The sequence below is a fragment of the Eschrichtius robustus genome, chromosome 2 (genome assembly GCF_028021215.1).
Source record: "Eschrichtius robustus isolate mEscRob2 chromosome 2, mEscRob2.pri, whole genome shotgun sequence".
Lineage (NCBI taxonomy): Eukaryota > Metazoa > Chordata > Mammalia > Artiodactyla > Eschrichtiidae > Eschrichtius > Eschrichtius robustus.
The window spans coordinates 87362268-87378711 of NC_090825.1; the positions used below are offsets into that span (position 1 = coordinate 87362268).

Genomic DNA, 16444 nt, shown 5'->3' on the forward strand with positions numbered 1-16444 from the left:
TATCTCTGTAATTCAGAACCACTCACAGTTCTTAGCAAATTCCCATTCATGAAGTCTATCCATAATATGACCCCTCTTTTTTAACATGTACATTAAAAAAAAAAAAAACCCCAGTATATTAAAAATTCCTTATTGTGCTGGAACGCTTCCAGTTTTTCACATCTTACACGATCATTGCATTTATTTTTTGTTTTGTTTTGAAAGGCATGGTTTCTATTGACATGTCCCGCAATAGCAAAAAAGGCTTGATTTCTTTTCTTTTCCATTGGTCTGACACTTTTCCCTGTCTAGGCTTTGGAGTTCAAAGTTCGTGACAGCCTCACCAGTAGCAACCCCCAAGGCTTGCATTTCCTGGTAATCGACTGGGAACATCCCTGTTGGCCGTGCTGATTTCCTCTCCTCTTGCCCACCCCTACAATGAAACAGGGCAGCCCCCCCCCCCCCATTTCTAAATGTATCAAGGGATACCACTTTTTCTCACACGTTTAAATAGGACAAGCATATATACTCACTCTCAGCATAAAGTATATCTAAATAATGTATATTCTATTCTAGTGGATTTTTAAAAAAATAGTTTGTTAAAGTCTTTGGGACTCCATCTTGTTTATCTCCCACAGATAAACATATGTTCCCCCTACGCTTCAGGCTGTGTCAGAAAGGGAAAGAATATAAAATCAACTCTTGAATTTTTTCGTTCCAAACTTTGGAATTTTTATTCCAAATTTCCCTTTAGCCCTCCCAAGTAGTATTGACTCTTCCGGGGACAGGGGTTTGTGTCTGAGCCCCTGTAGTCGTGGAGTGTGGAGCAAAGTGTGGGTATGAGGGTGGGAGTCAGGGAAAGGCCACAGCACACTGGCGCTCCAGCAAAGCCAAATTACATCTCCTCTGGCCACTGACACCCTTTCCTTGGTACACATTGTTCCCCCAGAGGAGTATCCAAAGCTATTCCATATACACTCATCAACCCTGGCTTGTCAGCCTCGGGGAAGGTCACTTTATTTGTAAAAATGCCTCTTTCAGTTTCTTAAAAAAAAAAAAAAAAAAAAAAAAAAGTTGTAGCACCATGGTGATCTGTATTCAAAGGAAAAAAAAAAAAAAGTCTGGTGTGCGCTGCCCAGTCACCAAAAAAATTAATTAGAGGCACTCACACATATATATCCCCCACCCAACGTAGCGTGTTTTCACACTTGCTCTGTGCTAACATTCCGGCGCTCGACCCGCCTCCTAGACAAAAGGCTTCTTTTACGGAGCACAAGTTTTGCTGTCAAGAATGCTTTAAGAAGACAGTCACCTTTTAAAAAAAACAAAAACAAAAAACAGAAAACCAGTGTCTCAACCTTTCAGAAGCCTGTTCATTTACACACTCCTAGAGGAAATGGTGTAATATTATATCTATTCTTAATACCTCCCCTGTGGACTTGACATGGTGACATGATGCGCTGCACGATCATCTTACAGTCCTGAATGAGAAGGCATAAGTAAGTATTGCATGGGAGAGGAAAACCCTCCTGGGCCTCGGCATCACCGGCTGCATCTGCCACTATCCTTCCTCTTCCACGTACCGCTGACACTGCGCTAGAGGAGGTGAGCTCTCGGAGGAGAATGCACAGGAGCAGACGACCACGGCTGTCGCTATAACCATTGGGCGTTTTCATCTGGAGTCCATCTAATTTGCAAGGGGTGAGAGAAGGCAAGGGCAGGGGTGGGGTGAGGTGAGGGAGGCAGCAACTGTGTTAGCTCCCCCGGCCCCAAGTTGTTGCTTAGAATTCAGGCTGAAAGAAAGAAAACAAAAAAATCTGACATCTGCCAAAAAACCAATAACAAATCCCTTCTTAGGATGAGCAGTTGGGTGGATCTCTGGTGTTCCAAGACCCTGATGTTTTCTGTGACAGGTGACGGGAGGAGACGGTGCTATAATGTCAAAAGCATCGCCAGGAGGAACAGCAGGATTGCCAAAAGGCGGCTGGGTATCCTCGGTGTTTGTGCCGCATTCTCGCCGCGGGATGGCTCGGCTGACTCATGTACGGTATCATCTGTTCAAATAGAAAGCACACATTCCAATGAGATTTCACATCCTTAATAACTCTCTTGCAGCAGCCTGCTGTTAACAGACCGCGCCACCCTCTGCAAAGTAGGGTAATGAACCTTGTGCCACCATTGACTTTCATGTCTGCATAATCACTCATTATTTACAGCAAACAAAGGAGCGGCAGAGGAAATTGGACTTTCTTGGCAATATTAATACTTTCCGTAAAAACTGAGGTGAAAAATGTGCACACACTGTAACCTTTGGCACGTGAGCTGCTCGGGTTTGCTAGCAGTCAAACAAACACACCATGCACAAACTTGGTATCTGAATGTACCTTTTAAACCCAATATGCCATGGAGAAGCGAGTAACGGGGGCAGGGGTGGCAGGATGCAGTTAATGTTGGCATATTAGTGGTTAACCAGAATGGGCTGCCCTTTTTCCTCTTTTTAGCGGTTTCATAGGATTAGTGTTGAATGCCTGGTTGTTGGATGTCTAGATGAATTTTCAAACGTGAAGAATTAAATGCCAAAACAACAGCATTTTAACTAAACTACACGTAATGCTCACTAAACCTAAATAAATTGGTGCCCGCTGGCTTGCCTACAATTAGGAATCAATTATGGTGCTATTTCTATTACAAACCCTGTATCTCCAGGATTAAATTACTTGAACTTGACTATTTTTATTTTTGTCAGGCTGAAGCTGGGCACATAAATTATCAGTGTGGATGCAAGTTTTCCTCTAAATAAAATGGATTAAGTGAGGTAAGCTTCTTTTATTTCGCTATAAAGTGTTCTATGAGACTGCCTCTGACTTTGGATAGCCTTCCTGAGCTGCGTGATTAACAGGCTTAACTTCGAAACAGGAACTTTGCAGCAATTAGTACCCAAAGATAGACTGGAGGCTTGCCTATGAGCCATGCTATGCCCTGCTCTTGCCGGTCTTCTTCCTTCCACCTGGCGTAACTCGTGCTTTTAGACTCAGTGATCTCTGAACTACACGTGGGGCCCCCAGTGGGATTCGTTGGTTGGTAGATTTTATTTTAGCATCAGGAGAACTTCCTGTAGGAGCTCAGCGATTGTCAGGCTGGATTCACTCTATGGTCAGTCAGAGAGAATGGGTACAAGTGAGACTCTAGTGGTTGTTCCCAATTCTGTAGACCTCAAAGGATAATCCCTAGATATCCCTGAATGACCCACCTCGAACACCTTAATGGATTAACTCTATTCTATTAAATTCATTTCTGTTTTCACATCACACAGCACGTCACAACAGGGATGCTTTTTCTTTACTAGGCGGAGTCCCGCTCCCTGTTATTTGTCCTAAAGCGACCAGCTTTCAGGCTCAGGCTGGCCTCTCCTTCAGGTATGCTCACGTGGGCTGTTTCTGTTCCTTACATCCACTCCCTATATGAACTTAGAAATATGTCTTCTCAGCATCGAGGCTTCTGCTCTGGAGTGCTCGTGTCATTTTAGCCTGTCCCCACGTGTAGAAGCTGCTGCATCCCTGTGTCAGATTTGCTCTCCTCTCCTGGACCTTAGCAAACCTGCATGGAATACCTATTAGCTTAGGAGACTAGAAAAGGTTAGGGAGCAAGAATGGGAAGTTAAATGGATGCAGGGGAAAATATAAAGCCCCACATGATGCAGTCAAATACTTGTGGACTCTTTTCTCTGCTGTTTCTTAGCCTTGCAGATGTGTTAAATCTGTAGTTAGGAGGTAGACATAAATGCCCTTAACAGCCCTGAAAAGAAAATCCAAATCACTGTCTTAAGAGCACCAACCTGTTGTTATTCGGAATAATAGAGTACTTCAGGCTTAACTGTGAAAGAACCACAAACCCAGAGGATTCCAGAGTTCATTGTGAAATACCACTTATATTCATACATACACCTGAAATTACATCAGCTATTGGGTTCTTCTCAGTCTTATCTTCACCAACACATTACCCAGTCCTCTTCCGTGTAAAGTTTGGAAGTGTACTGATAAAAGAGGTACCCAAGTAACACGTCGATACTCAGCTGTGAGCTTGAAGGGGACTCGCCTTCTCAGTCTGACCAGGGTGCTCAGCGAGGGCTGTCCGTGCTCTAGCCCACGCAGCACAAGGTGGGGGAATGAACCTTGCACACCTTTGAGACGAAAGCGTTTGTTTATCATGTAAGAGAAGCCATGAGGCCAATGTGCCTTTTGATCCTCGAATCATGGCCATCTTTGGAATTAGCCTTTTTCTAAGCAACCAACCAGTAAGTACCCTCTTGCCCTCAAAGGAGAAAATCAGTCCCCTTAGGGGACCAGGGGGTTCTTCTCTTCTCACTGTAACATTGGTCCTGGCCCAGGATTCTACACAGCATCCTTTGATTAAACAGGGAATCAGTGTTGGGAGATTCTACGGCCCCCAGGAAGCAAAATGAAAAACAGGCTGTTGTTTGTTATTTAGGTAAGTCTGAGCAATTTCAGAATTCTAAAGAGGAATTCATAAGCAAAATCTATCCCAATGGAAATTACACCTAAACATGAGAGAATTTCTAAAACTTGTAACAGTGAACGTGGCTTGGAAAAAGAAAATACTTCTCTTCAGAAGCCAAATCAAGTCTTGCCTCCTGGCTACAGGATTCCACGACATGAGGGTTTCAGGGGTTAACTGAGAGAATACTAGCAATATTTTGGAGCATATTATGTGTCAGTGTCTGCCCTGAGATCATCCTGTATCCCTGATGATAGGAAACTGGCAGGCAGAGTGTACAAGCAAACAAAAAAGACAAATACATTCCAAAGACAGGTGAATTAGTATACATTGCTGAGAACATGCAGTGGAATCCTTTCAGCCTTGCTGGCTTCATAAAGTCTGGGTCTGCACTCAACCATCCAGCACAGTGGGTGCGGAGCTGCAAGTATGAATTTTCTAAGGAGTACAGGGAAGTATCAAATCTATTATTGCATTCGTGCAGCCAGGGATCGTAGTTCAACCTTGTCTTACTTTTTTAGTGAAGGTGATCACCAGAACACCCTTAAATACAGTCATAACTGACTCAGGGAGCTTCTTCCTGCAAGCACACCTGCATGCCTCTCCCCAACACACAGTCTAACCACGTCCTGTCAAAGCTTTGCAAACTTCTATCAGTTACAGGTGTATAGATTTGGGGGCCATCATGGATTTAAATGCTCACTGAAAAAAAGAGTCTGTTTCCCCAAAGACAGTGAAATATGTTCACATATGAATGCATGTTAGTATCTTGCATTTTATCATTAGTTGAGTTCAAAGGTAGTTTTCCTAATGTCAGAACAGTCCTCAGTGTGCCTCTTCATTACCAGTGAAAAACATGCAATCTGTTATGTTTCTAAACAGCCTCTTGCTTTCCCGATAGGCAATGGAATTTACCTGGAAAAAAGATTACTGGAAGGCTCTGCCTACATTCTGCAACGGTGTGCATCAAAAACTCTTAATTCAGGGTAACTTATAACATGCCCAACCCTGCCGCTCAGCCTACACGTGACTTATGAACAAAGCCAAGATAGTAAAGTTCTCTCCATGGACATCTCTATGTCTAGCAATGGTAAGAGAATCCTTTTATACTAATGTAGGAATGGGAGTTGAGAAATATGAATATATTACACCTGGATCTGTGTATAACTAGCTGCATGGCCTGGGCAAGTTACAAAAGGAAGAGTGTAGACTCTGGGGTCCTTAAAAGATCTCATCTCACTCACAGATCCTGTGATGGCCCAAGTCCTCAAACTTGTGAGGAGTCTGGAACCTTGAAAAGCCACAGTAATGCTTCTAGATTTCCAGAACACAATTAAAATGTCTCCATGTCAGCACTCATTCTTTGCAACTTTCTAAAGCAGCTAACGGATCCCTGGGGAGCCACTATGGCCTCTGAGAGCTTATTGTACACACCTCTCCTCTGTGCTCTAGACAAGATGCCTGCCTTAGAAAAACAGGAATGCTTGGGGGAAAAGCCTAACTCTTCCTGTCAGTTACAACGTGGAAGCTATTGTATGTCCTGAGGCACCACATTTACTCAAGGTAAGTTTCCCTAAGGCTCATTGACTGGGTGTCCCAGTAACAATACTCAAAGGATAAAGTGGACCTCACAACCTTTTAATTTCCAGGGCCATCAGAAAGGTAAGTCCTACTGCAAATAGGTGAAAAAAAAAGTCTCTGTTTACATAAGAGGGGGCTTACAACTTTCTGGGAAGAGGAAATAATTCTACTGTCCTTAAGCTTTGAGATAGTCACAGGAGCTAAGTAAGGAAACGAGTGAAGATCTCAGGCAAGTAGGGTGAGGAAAGGAAACCACAGGTAGGTGGGCATCCAGGGGCTTTGAGGCACACTCAGTGAACAGAGGATAGAGGGCTCCCCCCACCTCATAATCCGTCTAGCTGCATTAAAGAGCCAGATTGAATTTATAACCAAATGGAGAGTTTACAGAGTTTACGTTATCCACAGTATGCTGCAGTACAAAGGCTTCAACGATCCCGTTGGTGGGTTTTATTTTTCTTCATAGTGACGGGAAAGTTTGGGTGTATGGAAGACAGAAGTAGTAGAAAAAATTTACTTATCCTCGATACTTGTTTTGCCTCAGTTATCAAGGATCACGTTTGGCTCGACAGACTACTGCGGATACGTTTGTGGGAGCAGCAGGTGCCTGAGTTTGTGGTGTTAGGAGGCAACATGATTATGCTTCTCCAGACCTATTTATTTCTATTGACAACAGCACAAATAATATTTGAAGTAAAATGAAGTCCTTTTAGATCAGTTCAATGATGCATGTGAATTTCTAGAGAAAACTAAATAGGTTGAATTAGTTGCTATTTTGTGCACTAGTCTTATGACTTTTATCCATAGGTTTGGATATAATATAAAAGTAAAGTTTTATAAGCACATACAGTAGACATTTTTTTCTGTCTTACATGAAAACAGATCCATTAATAGTCACAGTGATTCACCAGCATGCTCAGAGGATATGGTAAAAAAGTAGTGAGACGTTTAGCATTCTGATGGGGCTTCTATACTAGGATACTGCATTGTATCAAACCCATGTCAAAAAAAAGAAAAGTCATAATTTATCTAACATGCATTACACAGAGGTACTGGAGGAATGAGGTAGAATATAAGTAATATATTAGCATTGCTAGCAATGAGCAAAAGCAGAGCAACTGTAACATGCAAACATGCGGAGAGGAAGAAAGGAAAAAAAGTACTGAAGCACCAGAGAGAGATGCATTTGTTAAGAGAGATTCTCTAAGCATACTAACCTGCTGGTTCTAATGAATTTTCTACTTTGTCGTTAACATCGAAAACACGATCATGAACACCTATAGTTTTCATACAGCTATCTATAACAAAAATAGAGATAACAGCCAAATATGTTAGTGAAGACACCCTTAAACTCCCGTTTCTTTCTTTTTTTCTTTCTCTCTAATTTTTCCTTTTACTTATGGAGAGACTGTTTTACAATCAGTGGCATGTATCCAAATGCCAGTATTGTTCCCATTTGCTGTGCACGTACAACAGTCTGAGAAACAACAAGTTAGCAACTGCTGTGTACTTAAAATAAAGGCATCATGAAAAATAATGAGAAAAAATATGATGAAAACTGAAACATGGATGTTGATAATACAAAACAGATACCACACAGGATTTACAGTAAAAAAAAGTTTTACCGCTGTGAACCAGACCACACAATAGAGCATGCGCAGTGAAGCCACCCTCGGAAGCTCATTTTAGTGAACTTACTTGTTGGTCGCACAAAGACTTTGAGCTTTAGACAGGACCGTCTTCCATTATCTGGGATTGCAGAGGCTGTGGAAAAGACAAAAAGAGAGAGCAAGAGAGAAAGGAGAGAACACCACCAGATTATTCATTTTCAAATGCAAATGGTCCACAGTAAATTCTTTCATGAACAATGGGCGCTTACTCTAATTCTTCCCAGAAGATGAAAACAGAAATACTTTTCAGACTGACACTGACTGACTGCTATCGAAGGGGCTACTTTCCTATACCTATCTATCTTTCCTTTGCAATACAATAAAGAAAGAATCATGCAAGAACATTGGTAATCTACAGAAGAATACTTTGGATTCTTATTTCAAAGGCTCTTGCGTTTAACTTGATCTGTAATCCGTTTTCTCTAAAATACGAAGATAACGCCCGAGTCCTCCTGCTTTCATAGAGAGCTCCTCCTCTGCTGCAGGAAAGGGGCCCCGCAGCCACCAGAGCCCAGGGTGTAAGCGTTGGCAAAATCCAGTTAACAGTTACAAGGCCAACTTCAACATGACCTAGTTCTGCTGGGGAAAGCAAAGCTCTGTCTGTCCTGAAAGCCTGTCTGTCAGTGCTTTGCAGGTAATTCAATTAGAGGTTTTACTCAGAACTTGGCTCCACATTCTGTATGACTAAACCGAACCCAGCAACTTCCATCAAGCTATTATAAGTACAATATGCTATTGAGAAAGTACTGGGTTGCAATGGTACATTTATTTTTAAAAATTTGCCACAGAGAAGGATGGAATTAATAAAGTGGGCTTACCAAAACATGACAACATGTTTCAAGTTATAAATCATTTGAGGAAGAAACTTTCTTCTCCTCTTCAAGATAATAAGACTGTAAACCTCCCCTGCGTTTGAAAGATGATCGCCCCTCAGTATACCCAGCATAACGTCAAAGGGATTTCCAAGGCAGTAAGACCCTTAACAATCACATATGTTTACACCTGCATTCTAGAGATGACAAAAATCACAGAAATGAGTGCTGCATACTTTCCTCCCTATGTATTTGCTTCAAGTGTTTTCTTTGTTCAGAAAGAGCAGATGATATCAGTCAAAATACACATGGCTCACAATTAGTTTGGTAATACCCTCAGTGACAAAGCGAGGACCAGTGTTCAGTGTGCCTTCTCCCTCCTCTATTCTTACTGTCCCTCACGGTGAGCCCAGAAAACCAAAATGCTGATTTTGCAGGTGAGAGGATTCAAGATGCAAACTCCAGACTAATTTCCCAACAATCTCCTCGTGTAACTCCAGGTCCACATCCTGGAGGAGAACTTATAAAGTCAGTCACCACCTAAAAGACATCAAGCTGGAAAGGACCCCCGTTGTCGCTATTCAACACCTGTTGAAAACTCTCTTAATTTTTAGACCAAAGTAGATACAGAAAAAATGTTTTCAGCCCTCCTCATCTTCGTGTTCGCTCTGACAAGCAGTTAAGAAGTGCTAACAGCTGGCTTTGCTGTAGGCTTTCATTAAATCAAAGTCGGAAAAACTCCCTCTACTGACATTTACAGTAACTAGTGTGTTATTTATTTAGGGCACAATATTTGCACTCTGTGGTTTGATCCAGGAAATGATGTCCTTCCCGTGGACCCCAACTGCAAATGTGCATGTCACAAATACAGTACACATAGGTGACTCCAATTCATTAGAAAAACCATGGGTTCTTGAGATAGTTTATATCTTATTTATGAGAGGTGGTGTGAAAAAGTGACACATGGATATTTACGCTGCTGTGCTTATGGATTTCTGAGCTGAGATGAACTTACTGCAAGCCTCGTGAACTTGATTTACCACATGCAATAGCTGATTTTACTGATGATACTGTAAGATATAACAGGCTCAAGGCAAGATCAAATGTTTGTTTTAGTGGGGGAACTTCTTAGAGTTAGCACACATTTTTCTGATTTATATATAGGAGAAATTCTATAAATCCAGGACATAAAAATCAATCATTGTGGGGCACGCTGGAATAACTAAACATCAACAAATGATAAACTGTCCAGGAAAAATTCAAGAGAGTTCTCTCACCAGCTCGCAAAGAGGGACAATTAGCCTTAGTTACTGGATGAGCTATATTATTGTGTACACTAAGAATATTAAATGTACTTACATTTATATAAAGACCTCTCTTCCCCATCAGACTTCTCCCTTAGTTCCTCGTCTCCTCTCTATCACCAGAAAAGCTGTATGACAATGCTAACGTGACTGATACCTTATGATGCTGTTTGACTATTATACTCTAATCCTTAGAAAGACTGATGAACAAAGAATATAGACATATACTGTGAGTACACAGTGCAGATTACATTAAGTCACTTGACTCTACAGCCTCCGACCTGAGCTCATGAAATCTTAACCTAAGTCGGTATAACTTGGGTTCCTTGTTTGCCACGTTGAAAAACAAAAATGATACCAGAAGGCATAAAAACTTTTCCCATATGTCAGCAAACAAAACTCAATTCTTTATGCAAGCTTTAAAAAACTGGGAGTGTGGCTTTATTCCATGTCATGTTCCAGGTTTCTTAACCCCACACCTCTTGCCTGACAAATAGAGGGTGCCTTTATACCACTTACTAAGAGCGATTATTAATTATTAGTAATATTTGAATATATAAGGTAATATGAAAGTGCTTTACTAGTCACACCTAAACAACAAAGCAGAGGCTTGAAGCATTAAAAACACAAAACAGAGGAACTGAAAAATGTAATAGTCACACAAGTAAATTTATAAAGAAAATCCTCTTGGGATCAATTATGAGCAAGATTGAAGATGGGCAGTAAAACCTTAAAATGTGTCTGGCCTTTGTCAGGAGGTCGGTATTATTGATCTCTATGATTCTAGAGACACACATCACTTTATAATAGGCAACACTATTTTTAGTTAAAACAATACGCTGTTTTCCTTAGAAAATTAATAGTGAACGTTTGGAAACTCATAGTGAATAATTACTACCATGTGTTATATATTACTGCAGCTTTATCTATCCACTCAAACGCTTTTAAAACTGCTGCTATGCACAGTTGCCCTGTTAGGTGCTATGGACGCAAAGATGTATAAGACAAATTGTTTCTGTCCTTGTGCTGTGCTTATCCCAGCTGGGGACATAGGTAGGAAACACAGTTTAGGGACCAGGAGGCATCCATGTGGTAACTGAGGTTTGCATGAGCTTCATCTGGGCATGTGAGGGTGTCCCAGGAGTGTATATCAGAGGGACTTTTATCCAGGCTTTACAGGTCCTCCAGAAGCCAACCAACAGCAACTGGGACAAAAGAATTATAACATTTCATCCCTAAGTTCCCAAATTGGAGCTTTAGCAACCAAAAAGGGGTCTTCACCTGCAACAGGGGAAGAAAACCTAGACCTGAACTCTTCCTATAATGATATTTGGATTTTCTGTGCTGGAGAGGGTGTGGAGAAAAGGGAAGCCTCCTACACTGTTGGTGGGAATGTAAATTGGTGCAGCCACTGTGGAGAACAGTATGGAGGTTCCTTAAAAAACTTATAATAGAACTACTGTATGACCCAGCAGTCCCACTACTGGGCATATATCCGGAGGAAACTCTAATTCGAAAAGATACATGTACCCCAATGTTCACAGCAGCACTATTTACAATGCCAAGACATGGAAGCAACCTAAACGTCCACGGACAGATGGAAAGATAAAGAAGATGTGTATATATATTTATACAATGGAATATTACTCAGCCATAAAAAAGAATGAAATAATGCCATCTGCAGTGACATGGATGGACCTAGAGATTATCATACTAAGTGAAGTAAGCCAGACAAAGGTAAATATCATATGATATCACTTATATGTAGAATCTAAAATACAACACAAATGAACTTATTTACAAAACAGAAACAGACTCACAGACATAGAAAACAAACTTATGGTTACCAGGGAAAAGGGGGGAGGGAGTTTGGGATTACGATATACAAACTACTGCATATAAAATAGATAAACAACAAGGTCCTACTGTGTAGCTCAGGGAACTATACTCAATATCTTGTAATAAACTATAATGGAAAACAATCTGAAATATATATATATATAACTGAAGCACTTTGCTGTACACCAGAAGCTAACACAACATTGTAAATCGACCATACTTCAATAAAAAAAAAAAAAGATATATGGATTTTAAAATAGAATTTGTCAGATTAAAATGAGAAATTCAATTCATGTCTTAAACATTTGTCACATAATCCAAATTCATATCCCTTTACTCAGTTTACTGCTGAAAATGTACGTTTGGAGTCAGGAAGCTGGGAGTAGGGGTGTGGGGACCATTAAAACAAGCGCAGCCTCCCATTCCACAATCTTAATAGCAACTTTATGAATCAATCCACAGAGTCCCTTCCCCCTGATGATCTGCAAAGTACCCATCACAACCTTACAACACATAACGAAATATAATCTAGGGGCCCTCTGGTTCTCCGTGTTTAGAGTAACCTGCTAAAAAAGGGCTGCTTATCTTCACTCTGTTGCATGACCTCAGACAGGAGCTCTAACTTCAGCCATTCCTGAAAACCTGTTTGCTTGCTCTGCTGGGGCTCAGGTGAGCACCGCTCAGCACTTATCAGCCAATTTGATACATAAAGGGGACCACATTCAATGCCTCCAAATCAGTACTTCCAAAGGCTGTATTTAGCATTGCAAATATTTGTAGCATTCACATCACAATTAACTGTGGGCCCGTCGGCTGGATGTGGCATCCTGCTTGTGGCAGGCAACTTCTGACCTAGCTCCAACAATCCGCACCTGGTATGCATGCGCTGTGTCTGCCCCTCCCCTTGAGAGTGGGCTGGCCCTGGTTTCTTGCTTCTGGTGAGTAGAATACAGCAAAAGTGATGGGCTGTCACTTCTTTATGTTGTAAAAGACTGTGCCCTCCTTCTCCTTAGCACTCTCGCTCACCTTCTGAAGCAAGGTGCCATACTGTGAGATTCTCAGTGGAAAGGCCCACCCACATGGCAAGGAGCAGAGGGAGACTTCCGGACAAGCGCGTGCAAGGAACTGACACCTCAAGTGCAACAACCCGCAAGGAACAGAATCCAGCTAACAATCATGCGAGTGAGCTACAAATTGAATCCTTCTCAGCCGAGCCTTCAAATGACTGTTGCTTTGGGAGAGACCCAGACCCAGAGGACCCAGCTAAGCTGCCCCTGGATTCATGACCCACAGAAATTGTGAAATAATAAATGCTGTCTTAGCCACAAATTCGGGGCTTAAGAGCTAACTGACATAATGCTGTGCAATCAAGGGTTTCCCATGCCCACTTGAGGCTTCAGGACTGAGGCACCGGAGTGCACTGTGCTGAAGGCTCCCCCAGCAGCTGCTCCCTGATTCTGCTGCCACGTCTAAACAAACGCACCCCTTAGGAGTTTACTTTTCAAGCTACTGGTACAAGTCCACTTAAAACAGGCCTTGAAGAGAGGTAATTGTAAACTGCTGTTGAGGAAACACTACAAGACATCTCTATTTGTTTTCACTCCAGCATTTAAAAACTGTTTTTCATTTTCCTCCCCATGCCACTTAGCTTTTGCTAATGTAGCCACAGCCTGTGCCGTTTCTCGTAATTAGCATGATGCCTCACATTAACTCCAAATTGCTGGGGGAACCTAAATGAGCTTTGATACAAGAACGTAAACTTAAATCATGAGAGAGAATGCCGTTCCTCAAATGTGAGAAATAATAGAATATAAAGATGGGCTTGAAAACACCGGAAATAAAAGGACTTTAAATAATAAGTTAAAATTTCTCTTCGTGTCAAAAAACTCCTATTTATCTTTTACACAGGCTCTCAAATTAAACATAAACATCGTGAGATTTTAAGCAACTCAAAAGCAATCAAGGAAACAAATGTTCTTCTTCATAAGGAACCGAAAGTTTAGAAGGAGAGGGGTGAGATTCTCATATTTTCTTCACATTTTCAGGCCCAATCCTGTACTCATTAGTTCATTTTATCATCCCTCTGCCTAACCTTATTCATCCTCAAATCGTAATTCCAAAAGCCAAATCCTTCTCCTTTTCTGTGTCCCTTGTCAACCTGGGTATTTTGGGAAATTTTATTTTAAAAAAATAATCAGCTGCTTCTTTTCCAAAGAAATGAGTGTGTGTGGGGCGGGGGGAGGGCGGGTATTAAAAACACAGTTTTCCATTGTGTTTGCCACAGACAATATTTCTTAATTTGTGCAAGTCCAAAGAAAAGATGGGCTATTAGCTGTTAGCACAGCCCAGTTTTTCCTCTGTAGGTTTTCATGTGGTCTCACATACAACGTAGATATATGTAAATTAGACAGGCGATGGCAGAATTAAGCATTAATATTCTTTTCACAATAAATGCTGAAGAAGTAAAGCCCATTTAAACAAATGGTACTACGGAAAATGTCTTGTAGAATTTAATGAGTCAATAAAATCCATTTTGTGTATGTGGGTGGAGGGTGGGTAACAGAAGAAGTGGTGGGAATAGGATAGAGATTAACCAAAGCCATATGGACTTCTTGGAAAATGGTTACCAGATCCTCAGGAAAAGTCTTAAAACAAAAGTTAGGCCTCTTGAAAGAAGACCCCAGCAACAACTTGCAGCTGGCTATCTGCCCTTCTTAAAAGCAGCACAATACCTAATTTTCATATTAAAAACAAAATCACCAGTTATGATGCAATACATCTCACCAGTCTACCTTTTGAGATTTAAAAGTCACATTTTAATAACCTGCTTTTGGCCCCGGGTTTATCAAGCTTGCCCCCTAAGAGCAACCTCAGCCCCTGACTACTCTGCCCACACAATTCATCTCCCACAGCCTGCTGTGTCTCAAGACTTGAATCACTGGCAGGTTAAGGTCAAAGCCCCAGAGGTAAAACTTGGAAATGAGGTTACTAAGTAAAGGTGGACGCGTTGGAGAAATTTAAAATATCATGTAAACAACAGATACTTTGATATGGCTCTGGGGATGTTTCTTTTTAAAAAAACTAGAAAAGGAAGGAGGGGTATTTCCAACAATAAAATAAGGGTAGAGTGTACTCTGCAAGCTAAATCTTGGTTTCAACACCAGGGAACTGTAACAGGGACAAAAAATTAGAGCAGAGTTCAGGGTGAGAGAAGTAAAATAAGTTCCAGCTGTGCAGCCTCAGACAAAAGAAAAAATAGGCGGTACCCACCCATCACACCCATGTCCCGTCCCCCCCCCCCCCCCCCCCCGCATCCCTCTACCCCCTTAGGCAAAGTTTCCCTGCAAACCCTAACCTAAGTGTTATTTAAATTCCAGCAGCTAAGCCTCAGTAGATCAATTAATTTTTCTTAGCAACCTCAAATAAATGGCTGAGGACAAATTCTTTCCGCTGATTTCTAGGAATAAACAAATAAGACATTATCATGTTTTTGTACACATTTGAAGTGTGGGCAAACTTTTACTTGCTTTTTAAAGCACAGTGACAACAAACTTGTTTCTACTGCTTATTGAGGAAGGCTAGTCCCATGTATTTTGATATCTATTAAGGCACGACCAAACAATAACCTGGATTTCAGAGAATGCTTTTAAAATATCCTCTATAAGAAGCATTTCTAATTCTTTTCAAGAAAAATTTAAGTCAGCTTAAACCTCAGATTCTGAACCTAGACTTGATCTTCTTCCGTGATATGACTGGCAAATTCCAGCCCACATAGGCACAGAATGCAACATAACATTTACATATCATTTGAATTGTTAACAAAATCTTAAACACGAGGAAATATATAGTTCAGTTCCTAAATGGATATTTCACTATTTTTCAAACATTCACTGAACATCTTTGAACAGTTAGGGGAAAAAAAAGTTTCCTATTATACACTACTGTTGTAACTATTTTCTGAGACCTGGGCTTGCCTGAGGCAGTACTACTGAAATGACTGTACCAGGCCTTTAAGGTCAGATAGTTCTGTGTCTCTTGTTTGTGGTGATTTTGGTGAATTTCACCTGCTCTACCAAATAGGTATAATCTGGCAAAAGAAGATAGGAAAAATGATTCATTTACAAAGACTCTTCTTCAGCTAGAAGCCACATAATAAAGGTAATAACAACAAAAACAAAAACTCAGACAAATGCAGAATTCCTAGAATCCCAAGGAGGAACTATTTATATTATTACTTTGACACAGGGTCCTTGGGTCATCTCTGTGATGTGCTATTGGGGTGACAGTTAACTGATAAGCAATGAAAGCCACAAATGCCATTACTCATTTATACAGTATTAACAGAAACAATGTCATTATCATACAGCACTAATGTAGCAAGACAGCAAATTACTAATAAACATCAAGTTAATACAATCTAAAGAAACTCCTAGAAAAAAGTTAATATTTCTTTGAACCCTTCATAACCACTTTCATCCTTATCTTCCTTGGTGAAGGGCCTTGGAAAGGACATGGGTTAGTAGTTTGAGTGCATGTATAATGATGATCTGAACTATCTCCCTGGTTCACCCATTCTGACTTGTTTTGTGCCTTTCAGTCCGCTGGTAAACCCACATAGGCTTTGGTTTCCCCGTGAGATTACCCCTCTAGAAAAAAAGTTGAAGTATGACCAACTTTAGAGGGCTTGTGAACTTCTATATTGCACTTGGAAACTCAGGGGACAGATCCCTTTCGATCTAGAACATCA

General features: G+C 41.0%; 1 protein-coding gene across 3 annotated transcripts in view; it reads right to left on the reverse strand.

The window, feature by feature from the left end:
- Window positions 1-16444, reverse strand: part of EFNA5 (ephrin A5) — a 277610-nt gene that overhangs the window by 2306 nt on the left and 258860 nt on the right. Inside the window, exons 3-5 of one of the 3 annotated variants that reach the window (XR_011073103.1) lie at window positions 7771-7836; window positions 7290-7370; window positions 1406-2033 (exon numbers count right to left, since the gene is read on the reverse strand). Coding sequence is in view for 2 of the 3 variants with exons in the window: in XM_068535697.1 (XP_068391798.1) it covers window positions 1912-2033; window positions 7290-7370; window positions 7771-7836 (269 nt within the window). In the remaining variant the exon portion in view is untranslated. Of the gene's footprint in view, window positions 1-483; window positions 2034-7289; window positions 7371-7770; window positions 7837-16444 lie in introns of those variants that run through there. The other 2 variants (XM_068535697.1, XM_068535698.1) reach the window with 2 other exon arrangements.